The sequence below is a fragment of the Protopterus annectens genome, chromosome 1.part0 (genome assembly GCF_019279795.1).
Source record: "Protopterus annectens isolate FY-2018-M chromosome 1.part0, PAN1.0, whole genome shotgun sequence".
NCBI lineage: Eukaryota > Metazoa > Chordata > Ceratodontiformes > Protopteridae > Protopterus > Protopterus annectens.
This window is the reverse complement of record NC_056725.1, coordinates 1358036307-1358050184: the sequence shown is the minus strand read 5'-3', so window position 1 is coordinate 1358050184 and position 13878 is coordinate 1358036307. Positions and strand designations below refer to the sequence as shown.

Below are 13878 nucleotides of genomic sequence, written 5' to 3'. Positions count from 1 at the left end.
TTTTACACTGTTATTTATCTGATGAAGTCTGTGAAACAAGACGAAAACGCTGTGATTTATATTTAATGCGTTTATGAACTCTTCGTTGGCCTGGTTTGTGGCTTTTCTTTGGCTAATAAAATCTTGTTGTGGAAATTTCATCTCTCGCTTTGCACCTTTTTGGATTTATTGGTTTATTTTGGTGCAATTTTCCACCTTTTGTTGTGTTTTTGTTATAAAATAGTAATATTCCTAGGTGGAACAGGATCCCTTAGAGGAGACTGTAGGAGAAAGGTACGTCACACAAAAAGGTCTTAGCTAGTTTCACTAAAGCAACAGGAGTATGGTCTTTACCCATGTGAAAATTCAAAGTAGCTGCCAATTGAACTTTGATGGTAGAGCAACAAGCTCCAGCATGAAAAAATCTGCCAGGAAATCTAGAATAAATGGTAATATAGACAAAAAGGGATCCAGATGGTTAGCAGATGTCCAAATGGAAAATCTCTTCCAAGTGTTTCCAAACACTTTCCTGGTAGAAATGGATCACAGAAAATGAAAGCCTGGAATTTCTGACCATCATTACAAGTGGAGAAACCAAGTGGTTAACTTCAGAGCTTTGATGTCCAGGTGAGGCTTAACAGATGGGTGAGAGATCAAATATGGGAAAGGGTACAGCACTCAGAAAGGGTACACCAAGTGAGGTGATAGAAAGGGGAACGCTATCTGGTGAGGCCAAAGGGGGGGGGGGTGATGAGGATCACTTTCACCATGCCCCAGATGGCTTTCTGCAGAAACTTAACTTATAGGGGGGGGGGTCAATGAATAAGCATAAAGGAGATCCAGGGCCAAGTGTGGACTAGAGTGTCTCCCAGGGACTCTTCCCTCCTGTGCAATCAGGGCAACATATCTGCCTTTGGTGTTGGACAAGGTTATGAACAGGTTGCAGCAAGGCTGGTCCCAGTGGCTGAAAATCTTGGATGCCACCAAATGATTGAGGGACCACTTGTATGGCAGAAGAACATATCTGCTCAACTTGTCCACTAATGCACTGGACGTCCCCAGTATATACATTGCAATCAGAAGGCCCTGGAAAGATATCACCCATTGCCAAACCCTCATGGTGACCTGGCATAAATGATATGAGTGAATTCCTCCCTGTTTGTTGAACCACCAAACCATCACATGCTGTCTACACAAACTTTTATCACAGCTCTGGGGAGGGAGTCCTGGAAGGCATACATTGCTAGGAGTGCCCTCATCTCCAGATCAACAAAGTGAAGATTGGCCTCTGTCGAAGACCATGTGCTTTGGACAGTCTTCCCCTCAAAATGCACCCCCACCTTCACCCAAGAAAGGAAGTGTTTGTGGCCACTGTGGCTACTGGGGAAGAGAAAACAAAGGGATGACCTACAGAGACTACAGGAGGACTTAGTCACCACTGAATATGTCGGTTGCAGAGCCCTATGATTTTGACTGGAAAGTGCATAGGATAGTGCAGAATAGACCACTGTACTGACAGTGTCCACTGTAACATCCTCATGCAAAATCTGGCATGAGGAACAAAGGTGATATATGCTGCCATAGAGCCCAGAAAACATAGGATGGATCTCTCCTTGGGATTTTTGTGAGACAGAATTAAGGCTTATTGATGTACAATGGCTAATATGGATTCCAGGAGTTTGCATGCCTGCAGGGTGGTATTCATGTGGCATCTTATGAATTTGACCATCTGGATAGGTCTCAATTTGGACTTTTGGATCCCAGGAACTACCGCCCCATCAGTCTGATGAGCCTGATCTGCAAAGCCATGGAACATATTATCATGGAACTTATAAACAAAGACATTGGCAACCTTCAAACACTGGACCCCACCCAGTTTGGGTTCATGAAGGGCTGATATTGTCAACTGAACCTGACTGACTTCTTCGAATCAGTCTCCAGAGTTGTGGACGAGGGTAAGGCAGTCCAGACAGCCTATCTGGACCTCGCCAAGGCCTTTGACACCATCCCCCACTCTGGAATCATAGATAAACTTACTAAGCTGGGCATTAATCCCTACGTCACTCGATGGGTTGCCAGCTGGCTTACTGACAGAACCCACACTGTAAAAGTAGCTGACTCCAAATCCAGCTCCAGACAAGTGACAAGTGGAGTACCTCAGGGTTCAGTTCTGCAACGTCTCTTGTTTGGCATCTACTTCTCTGAAGTACAGGCCAACACTAAGTGACTCTGGCTAACAAAGTTCGCAGATGCCTGCAAACTGGGAGCCATTACTGAATCCCCAAATGATGTGGATACTCTACAAAAGGGCCTTACAGAAACAGATGCTTGGTGCCAGAGCCATGGGCTCAAGCTCAATGCCAAGAAATGTATAGTTATCCCCTTTGGGAAAAAACATGTACCCATGAATTACCACATAGGTGGCAGTACACTAAACACTGAAAGTGTGATAAGAGACTAAGGGACACAGATGGACAGTGGTCTCACCTTCAATAACCACATCGCCACAACAGTCAGGAAATCCTTCTATGTGGCACACCTCATCACTAAGGGCTTTTCATCCAGAAAAAAGGAGGTCATTGTCCCACTGTACTCATCCCTCATTAGACCCATTATAGAATACAACGCCCCATTTGGTATGTACCTCTCAAGACATCTGCAGCAACTGGAAAGGACTCAGAAATACCTGACTAAAAGAATCACAGGCCTAAAGCAGATGCCCCATGCTGACCGCCTTAAAAAACTCCAGCTATACTCTGTCGCATATCGTCTACTCCGAAATGATCTCTGCTTAACATACAAGGCCATGTCAAACCCAGAGCTGTTGGACATGCTACACTTAAAGAAATCCCAATCCCTCAGAGCCCCACACTCCAGGGATCTAAACCTTGTCATCACAATAAGCAAAACATGCTGGAGGGATAGGTTCCTGACGCAGAGACTCCCCAGACACTGAAACAGACTGCCCATACATGTCAAGCAGAGCACCTCTTTGGCCGTCTTCAAAAGGAACATCGATGATTGGATGGGAGATAGGAAATTCATCCCGGGGAATCACGTCAGTCGCCCTACTAGACAGGGGTCCAGGGAAGTAAATAGTGTGGGAAGAAATAGCCAGGGAATTGTTATGGCTAGGCTTGTATAGGCCCTAGGGCCTATAGCCTAGTACCAATCTATGAACCTATGATTTTGAATCCCTAGTTGATGGCATAACTGGAGCAAGAAGTCTCTGGTTTGAATTAGCAGATCCCTTATGGTAGCTGTTATCAGCCAGTCACCTAGACACAGGAACACCTGGGACCCTGCAGTCTGAGATTTGCTGCAACCACTGCCATGCATTTGGTGAACAATCAGGGGACTGTTGTGAGACCGAAAGGCAGTGTCCTGAACTGAAATTGACTGACTCCCAACCAAAAGAGAAGGACTCTCCTGGACTACCTGCCTATTTTTATGTGACAGTAGGTGTCCTGCAGGTCCACCGACCACATCCAATCATCCTTTCTGAGAAGAGCCAAAATGGACTGGACTCTGACCATCTAGAAAGTTGTCTGTTTTACAAACTGTTTTAGGTGGCTGAGGTCTAGAATGGGTATAAGCTCCCCATTTTTCTTCAGAATCAAAAAGAACCATGAGAAGATCATGGACCCTTGCTGGTCTGGTGGGACCTCCTGGATAACTCATTTGTCTAGCATTTTTGTGATTTTTTGAACTGCTGCCTTCCTCTGTGGGGGTGGAACATCGAGATGCTTTCTTTGTGGTTTTTGTGATGGCCAAATAAAGGGAAAGACACAGCTTCTGGACAGTACTTTCTGCTCTCATGAATCAGAAGTGATGGCTGACCAGGTATGAGGGTGCAGAGACAGGTGCCCCTGAATGCCTCCAAAATGCAGCAGTCAGGCAACCTTTCAGAAGTACTGGAAGGGTTTTCAGTGAACAAGGCCTCAATACCCTGGTTTTGTGGACCAGCTCTGCTCTATGGTAACATCTACAGTTGTCATCCACCCTCTGCCCCGGTGGGGGGGTCTATCTCCAGCAGTAACCTGGGCACAACCCTGAGACTTACAGAATCACAGCCTCTTACCACCCTTCTGATTCTAGGAGAAAGTCCTTTGAGGGGTGGAGAAGCAGATGTCAATAGCAGACAGGAAGTTGCCATCTTGTTAACTCCTAGTATGTGTTTCTTTAACTTTGGGCCCAAAGGGGGTGGATCCATCAAAACGGACATTCAAAAAGGACATTTTGAAGTTCTTCACCAAAAGGGACAAATCTAGGCATGTCACTTTAGTGCAGTGTTGGTGCTTCTGTTGTATAGCTATAAATGCTGAAAATAACTAAGGAAAATAAATGTAAATAAAATGTTAACTCAAATGGACCAAAGTTCTGTGGAATGCTATTTGTGTGTAACTTGTTTTGCAGTTTGCATCTGTGAAATAACCTTTCAGCCCATTAAATATAAACATAATACAGTGACAATAAGAGATGACAGATTTTGTGTACTGTTCTCATGTAAGACTTTAGCTTCATTCATACTGCAATGCTGTACCATGATACTTCTGTCAAATTTTTACACAAAACTAGATATATACATATATATAGTTTACTATCAAAATGTGCAAACTCAAAACAATTTTCCACCTTTTGATCGAAATCGTTTTCCAAGTTTGGTAATACATAATTACCAAAATGTTGGAAATGTTAACCACGGAATCAACATTCAAACACCGGAAGTTCTAATGTCAAAAATCTGTGTTACCGGTAACGTTTTTGCAGGGGAGCAAGCCCCCCCCCCACACCCCTCCACACCTCCTGCATATTATATACTCCAACTCCGAGATAACAGTACAGTGAGGAAAAGGGTAAATTTCCTGATCACCACTATACTGAGATATGTTATCAGAACGTCAAATGCACATTAGTGAATATACACTACCATTCACTACTGCGCATTCAAACATTTTTCAGAACGGCATTACGGAAACTGGAAAAAGATGCATTTGACCATTTCAGTTTCACGTTAAGTGCCATTCCACAATTTGATAGTAAATCTCTCTCGTTCTCTCTCTCTCTCTCTATATATATATATATATGTATATATATATATATATATATATATATATATATATATATATATGTATATATATATATTTTGATATACACACACACACATATATATATATATATATATATATATATATATATATATATATATACATATATATCTATATATATATATATATATATACAGTACACACACACACACACCACACATATATATATATATATATATATATATATATATATAATATATATTATATGTGCATGTATATATATATATATATATATATATATATATATATATATATATATATATATATATATATATATATTTATATATATAATTCACACCAATTCAGATAGCAGTAACATTTGTTGGACCAAACTGAAGTCAGGACACTCAAATCACAGCTGTGACAGGATTAAGAATTACCTTGCTCCCTCTGTAGCATTTCCTGTTGTAGTTTGTATTTCACTGCATTGATTGCAGAGACTGTTGTTTCAGACTGCACTTTCTCAATGATTCTCTGCTTTGCTTCATCCAGGAGTGGTTGAAGAAGTTTTGATACATCCACCACCTGATAAGAGAGATTTAAAGTATCTATAAAGATTTATATATCATATGACTTCAATGCTCAAGCTGTGTGCATTACATTATATTGCATTACTTTGGCCTGTAGCCATTTTTGCTTTACAAAATACTATCATTTTTAATTTGAACCGGAAAATGTGTTAAACTAATGTCTTCTTAACTTTTGAATATGGTCATCTCATTGCCATAGAAAGCCATAACATTTTAAATATATATATATATATTATATATGTGTGTGTGTAAGGCAGGTGTAACAAATTTATTATGCATCATTCATCTTAACTGGAACAATGAAGTAAGTACAGGGCATAAAGTGTTATGCTAAGTTCTTATACCACTTTATGTCTTTCTTTGGATCACTGTTGCTGTATTTCCAGTACTTATGGGTGATTCCCAAAGCTAGAGGTTAAGGGTGGCTAGGTTGGAGACAGGAGAGCTGTCTACCAGTCTTATCAGTATAAATTTAGCAAAGGAGGTTCTAAATCTAGAAAAGGCCTCCACTCTGTAATATCTAGTGAAAATGTGAACTGACAACCATGTGGCCACCTCCAGAATGGATCTGGAGTCTATGTCTTTGAAGAAGGCAGGGTGAAGGAAGGGATTTGCAATGTGTGGAGTAGCAAAGGAAATGAATTTGAAGATCCAGTTGGAGATAGTTTGTTTGGAGACAGGGTTACTCAGCTTACCTTCCTGGAAGGAGACAAAAAGCTGGTCTGTTTTCCTGAAAGTTTTTCTCCTGCCCAAGTAAAATCTTAGCTGTCTGAACACATACAGGGAATGGAAGAGTCTTTCACCCTTATTCTGTAGATCTGGAAAGAAAGTTGCTAAATATGTGGCCTGGTTGAGAGAAATTTCCTTTACTACCTTCAGCATAAAAAACACATTAGCCCTTAAAGCAACCCTATACTTGTGGAAGATAAGGAAGGGAGGAATGTCTATGAGGGCTTGAAGCTCTGAAACTCTTCGAGCAGAGGTAAGGTAAAACAGTACGACCATTCTCCAGGTACAAAATTTTAAGGATATAGTGGCTGCTGGTTCAAAAGGTGGTAAAGTAAGTTTTTCCAAGACAAAGTTCAGATCCCATGGGGGCAGAACAGCCCTCCTAGATGGGTTCAGGTGAATGATGTATTTTAAAAACTGTTTGACTTCAATCCTGGAAAGGAAAGGAGGGTCTAAATGCATGCAGGTAGAAATATCAGATAGGTGTGCCTTGAGGGAAGAGTAGGCTGGTCACTTATAGTTAACTCACACATGTAAGACAGAATAAGAGAAATACCTACTTGAAAGAGGTCCTCATTTATCTTGAGACACCAGATTGAAAATCTCTTCCAGTTGGAGATGTAAGATTTTCTAGTAGTAGCTTTTCTCACTTTCTAGTGCACCTATAACAAGTCCTCTGAAAACTGGTGTCTGAATGATATTAAGATTGTATCACCCATAGGGTCAGGTTGAGGTGCATCAGTGCATCCATGTGAATAGGTCCACTCTGTGGGGTAAATTGTAGTGATGGACCCTAGTCAGGTAGAAGAGAAGAGGAACCAATGATGCTTGGGCCAGAAGGGAGTCACTAGCAAGATTTTTGGTATGTCCCTTTGAATCTTCAGGAGGACTTGTACAATCGGAAGAAGGAGGGTAAGACATAGAGGGGCATTCCCTCCAGTGGAAGGGCATGGCATCCATTCTTCAGGCTTGAGGACAAGGGTTCCTGGAACAGAATAGCTTAAGCTGTCTGTACTGAGAGAAGGCAAACAGATGTATTTGTGGAGCATCTTAACTGTTGACTATGTCCAGGAAGACCTCTGTGTTCAACATCCATTTGGGCCAGTCTACCATGGACCTGTTTAGACAGTATGCAGGAATATTGTCTTCTGATGGGATACAGACAGTCTGCAGGACACATCTGCTTTATTGCACAGCCCCAAGCCACCAGGGCTAACATGCATATCTGATAGAACTTGGTCTCTCCTGCTTGTTGATGTACCACATGACAGTGGTGTTATTTGTGAAAATCCAGAGAGAGCTTGGGTTCCAGCAATGTGAGAGCACTTAAAAGGCTTGAATAAGGACAGTCATTTCTTTCATGTTGATGTGTTCCATTATCTATCTGGGTGACCACTGACCTTGAACTCTTGTGGTAACTGTCCATGCAACCCTACCAGATCCGATGCATCTGTTTGAATATCCAGGAAGGGAATGGGTGGGCAGAAGGTCAATCTCTTGTTGAAAAGGATTTGAGAGACTTACCTTTACAACACTTTCTTCAGAAAAGGCAAGAAGGGGATTTGGAAGTCCAATGGGTGACAACAATGAGACCAAAGAGACTTCAAGTATCATTGCATCTTTCTCATGTAGTCTGGTTAAAAGCACAATATGTATTCTGGTTTTCATGTAACCTAGGATTCCTAAGATGTCTGTTTCAGAGGTTGAATCCAGGAGAAGTAGGGACTGGAAGAATCTGCACAGGGACTGGACTTTCTCCGTGGGGGACGCAGTCACAGACAGGGTTATTCATCCTGCTGTCCAATAAGTGCTGATCCTTGCAGGAGGTCAGACAAGAATTCCTGAGGCTGAGGATGAAACCTAGTCTTTGCAGGATCGAAGTTGTGTAACTAAGGTGCAGCTGTAGAGTGTCCTGGGGAGAGGCAGGAATGAGAATGACATCCAGGTATGAAAATATTTGTATTCCCTGTGTTCTGCAAAAGGTAACAGCTGGTGCAAGGCACTTTGTAAAAAACATGAGAGCAGCATATAGACTGAAGGACAAAGCTATGAAAAAAAAAACAGAGAATACAAGGAATTTCCTGCATGTGGTGTGAATGGAGATGTTCAAGTATGCATCCTTCAAGACCAGGGACACTAGAAAGGTTTGTGGAAGGATAAAGGGAAGTAGGGTCTGCAAGGACAGCATCTTGAAAGATGTCACTTCCAGAAAGGTGTTGAAATAAGACAAATCCAGTATGGGCCTCCAAGTACCCTCCTTCCTGGGAACAAGGAATAATCTTGAATACAAGCCTTTTCATAAGTCTAGGGGCGGTATTAACTTTGTGATCCCCTAGGACAAAACTCCTGGGTGAGGGGATGGACAAGGTGTGCTTGGTTGGGCAGTGGTGGAGGGATTCCTCTCATTAGGGGAGCTCCTTCCAGGACATTTTGTAATAGTGCTGGATAATGGATAAGACCCATTTGTCTATGGTGATGAATTCCCAAGCTGGAAAGGACAGGGTGAGTCTTTTGGATAAGGGGGTGTCTGGACCAAGGAAGGTGGAGTGAGGCAGAAAATTGTCAGGCTGAGGTTGATTTGTCTGGAAAGGGCTTTTCCAGTTTAGGATCACTGGTAGGTTTCTCCTGAAATCTTTTCATGGGCTGTGTCTTGCTCTTCTGGAGTAGTTTTTGCTCCCTATGGAAAAAGGAAGTAGGTTTGGAAGGATGATTCCTTTGATACTTAGGAAATGAAGTGAGAAAAAAATCTGTTTGAAATCCTGCATAATCTTTCCCTTCTACAGAGATTTGAAAGTTCAGCTGCCACAGGGAAAAACAAAAAGTCCCTATGAAAGAGGGAATCAATAACTTGACTTGATACCCTCTGGCAGAGACTGAAGGTAAAGACAAGCAAATCGATGTATAACAGAGCCAGTTACTGCAGCCCTGGAGGAAGCCTTTGCAGCAGCATCATAGCTGCATTTACTCGAATATCTGGATACTTTTGTAGCCTGATTGAGCATGGTAACTCACCTGTGCCTTATGCTAGGAATCCTTCTAGTTACCCACAGTTTTATTTATTTCCCTTTAGACTAGACAAGAGATATTTTTTGTCATCTAAGTTTAATAATTTGGGGTTCTAAAAGCCAAAGTGGGAGAGGTGCAGACTGTTCTGCCATTCTAGTCCATGGCCCTACTATTTCTATCTGAAGGCAATGCATTAGTTGCAGGTAAAAGATTAGTGGGTTCATCAGTGGAGATGGAAAAGACTGAGGGTTCTGCTATTGTTTTTTTGTAAAACATCACATCTTTAGGGACATTATAAAGTCTGTCAGGCTTTTTGGGTACTGATTTTCAAGAAAGTCATTGTACCTGTTTTGAATGTCAGTAACTTGCCTGGATTTCCCATGAAAAATGTTGCATCATCCTAGCAATAGTCTCCCCGAATAAAATTTCTTCAATGGGGGAGTCAGGAGACAGGCTGTCTTCATCATTGAAAGCAAGCTGAAGAGAACAATGAATATGAGATGAGTATGCTAAGGAATTTTCATCTGAATTAAAAACCTTTTCCTTCTCAGAAGAAGATTAATGTTACCTTTTCAAAGTTGGGGGAGTGAGGGTTTTGAGGTAGTGGACGAAAAAGAAGGAAGCCTTAACATAAAATTACCCTGTATGTATAAGTCTTGTGAGAATTCAAGCCATTCTTTTTTTTCTGAAATGTCTGTAAGGGAGAAACATGTTTGTTTTTCTGTTTCTTTTTTTGAGGCAGGAAGTCTGCCCTTACAAAATGATGTGGTTCAGAATCCTGACAGACCTTGATTAAAGTACCTGGAGCCTTTCCCCTAACAAGGATCTCAGATATGCCCTATGGTTCCTTGGAAATTATCACCCTAGGTTCCCCACCCTCTACAGTTATGATAGGCTGATTGTCATCATTCACGCAGGTAGCAGATGCCATACCAGCCTCTGGCGATGTTCAGCGAATCCCAGCTGCATCTCATCAGGAACACCTGAATCAGACTGGAAAAATAAAGTTTCACAGCTTTTATTCTTGAACTTCCTTTTGGGCATGAGGGGGATGTCCAAGGCTGTGTTCCACCATCTTGCTTTGCATGAGCACTTCAGATGTTGGTTCCCTAAGTAGGTATTTATAGAGAAAAGTCTGGTTCATAGGATTTAAGGAACAAACTGGCAAATTTTACATTTTTTTTAATCCTGTTCACCCCCTCGATAAAACAGACACTGAAAGTGGAGGTATTTATAAGGGATCTGCTTACCACAGCCACACTTCCCCCTCTTAGCTGACATTAACAAATAATTTTGAATTAAAAAAAAGGTTCCCCAATGGGGTACTTACCTGAATAATTTTAGTAGTAGCAATGACAACACTGTTCAGATGAACAGATATGAATATCCTGCATTCAGACTTGCATCAAGATAATCTGAGGACCTTATGCACATACATCTGCTTATGTATCCCTACACCCATGGTCTGGGGTCATACTTTGGATAAATGGAGAGTTCAGAAGATTTTGGGCTTGGTACTCTGGCCAGATGTCAGTTGCCTCAACAGGTTAACACATCAGTATCTGATCCAAGAATGGACATCACAGTTGTCAGAAATATCTGGTGTAAAAGTAGATGGTTGACTGGCCCTTCCCTTTACAATCTAAATGGCTCAGTATGTCAGTTTGATGGGTCACAGTAGCTGCTCAAAATTTTTCTGTTACCCCGTACTGAGGAGATTAACTCAGCTATCAGTTAAAGGAATTATCCAGCCACCATCAGCTCCATAACTCTAATAGCCATCTTATAAGAAATCAAACTTAATCAAAAGAAAGAAATATATTATGCCCATAATTTTATAAATAGACCCACCCTCAGTTAATGTGCAGATGCTCTAGTTAGACATTGCCATCTTACCTAGCTAAAAGTGGCAAAATGGGAAGTTGCCTCTCTAGGTAGGAATACAGAGGAATATTCCACACTGCTATAGTGTACAACACAAGGCTTTTTACAAATATATACACATGCAAGTCTAGGAGAAAGGGAGAAAAAAAAGTCCTATGAGTAGCTTGTATAAAATATATGAATACCACTAATCTTTCTCATTGTGACTGATCAGGGGTACAATCACCATTATGTCCAGAAACAACTTAATTCATATTACAAAATTGCCAGTGCACTAAAAACTTAAGGAACATATAAAATGATGGTGCTTCTAAACAAACAAGTCATGCTTAAACAGAGACAAGTAGTTGGTAGAAGGGTATCTTCACTGTAATGATAAGGATGAAAACAACTTCCCCATTGTACAAGACAGAAAAAAATATCAAAATGTGCTTCTGCAGACAGTGAAGGCCCCATATAACATGCACTGAAAAACTGCCATAGCAAAAACCTTTCCAGCTTTAGGAATGTACTTTGTATTATAATGTTTGGTGTATATCACGGATCATGTGTTTTCTTCATAAATTGCAACAGAAGCCACCTCACACATTAAAAGGCAGCGGCAGCTTCCACACTTAGAAGAACATGCTACAAGAGCTCTCTGTAACATTGCACCTGCATGATTGTAAAACAATTAAATATATCTAGCAGCTTGAATAGCCAGAGAAAGATTTAATGTACAGAGAGAGACAGGCAGAGAGATAGATATGAAAATTGGTCTCATTCCTGGGTCTATATTATCTAATCGAAAAGTGAATTCTGCAAACTGCATCTACATCGAAAATGCAGTTCAGCGAATTCGCTCTTTTGGGGGGCTGTGCCCCCACAACCCCCGCTAATTATATATACTAACTCTGAGATCGCACTACAGTGAGCAAAGGGCAAATTTTACGATCTTCGCTGTACCACGATCTCACTGTTATCAGTTCACTGAACTGCATTTACAATGTAGATGCAGTTCGAGGAATTCACTTTTCAAGTTAGATAATATAGACCCCTCATTCCCTGATCCTTTTTGTCCTAATGATTATGCAACAGTTGCCTCTGAAGTTGCTTGTAGAGAATTATCCCCTTTGATTCTAAGAGTGCAGATTAAGGAATGGTATCTAGATTGCCTGTCTCAACTACTTACTTCATTAAGATTTCATGGATCCATTATCTTTTTAATTACTAGACCAATATAAACCTGCAAATTTCATATAATCAACAATTCAAATCAATTAATATAACTTCTAAATTTTTACCTATTAAAAGACTCTTCTATACTCAGTTACTGATAAATAACTCATATCTAGCCCCAGCTATTCTTAAAAAAATGTATCCTAATCTGTCAGCAGATTGTTCCCTTTGTAAACAGTACAATAGCTGATACATTTCATATATTAAGGAGTTGCAAACCATCATATAAACTCTGGTGTTCTCTAAAAGTTAAATTAGAAAAAAATGGGTTATGAAAAAGTTACACTTTCATGGGAATTTGCTCTTTTAGATATCCCTCCTCATGAATTAGCTCAAAGGAATTCATAATCTCACTGTTCTCATTGGTTAAACTCTTTATTACCTAGAATTGGACAGATAGCTCTAAAATCATTTGGGATGGTTTCAAACAAACAGCTATCAAGTATATATTAACCCATAAATTGTTTATCTACAATCCTTCTAAATGCACCTACTATAATAATCACTGGGAGAAGTTGTTTGAATGTATTCTAACAATATAAACTACATGTATACATTTTCCAGCAGTTGACTGTCTTTTTTTTTACTGTACCAGTTTTCCAGGCTTTTGTTCCAAGTTTATAAATTATTGGTTTTATGTTCATTTCATAATAAGCTATGTCATTATTATAATTAAGTATCCATTTATAACCTTTTTTTCTTTTTAAACTGTTAATTAGATTGTATGCTCACCTATTAGGCTTCTGGCATTTTATTGTATACAGTGTATATATTGTAAATATTTTATTTTATCTAAATACTTTGTAAATAAGTTATTGCCTGTTCTATGTTTACTATTCACATTGTCATGGATGTACACCACTTTCTAGGCAAAGGTTTTGGATGTGTCTGTTAAAATTTATAGTATGAAAAATAAAGCGTTTCAAAAAAGAAAAAAAAGATTGCCTGGCTCATAGCATTTGTTATTCCGTTTCTTCAAGAACAAACAGGTCTCTAAATAATTAACAGTCCAAAGCTCTGAAAGTAAATTAACAGAAGGAACTGTTTTCCAAGAAAAGGTCATTAATAGTACCAAGAACAGACTGAAAGGAAGACTTTCTCAGCTAATCTACAAGAAAATTCAAATTCAGATTAGAAGGAATAAATCTCTTAAGAGGCTCTAGGTGGAGTGCTCCTTTAAGAGCCATCTTAGCTATAGGCATAGAAGCTAAGGTAGGGTTCTTGTGGAAGACAGATAGATAATGTAGAGCAATACATCTCAGAAGAATAAGACAAGCCTTTGCTTAAAAATGAGAACGATAATTTAAGATAACTGGGCGCTGAACCTGAAGTGGTATGGAACCATTCTCAAACCAAACGGAAAAGCAAGTGCATTTTGGCAAACCGGTATTTATTGTATTAAGTTTTCCAGTCACCTACAAAAT

At 40.1% G+C, this 13878-nt stretch overlaps 1 protein-coding gene across 1 annotated transcript in view; it reads right to left on the bottom strand.

Moving 5' to 3' along the window:
* AK9 (adenylate kinase 9) overlaps positions 1 to 13878 on the bottom strand; it is a 2653312-nt gene that overhangs the window by 1895519 nt on the left and 743915 nt on the right. Inside the window, exon 13 of the mRNA XM_044066804.1 lies at positions 5468 to 5612. Coding sequence (XP_043922739.1) covers positions 5468 to 5612 — 145 coding nt within the window. The remainder of the gene's footprint in view (positions 1 to 5467; positions 5613 to 13878) is intronic.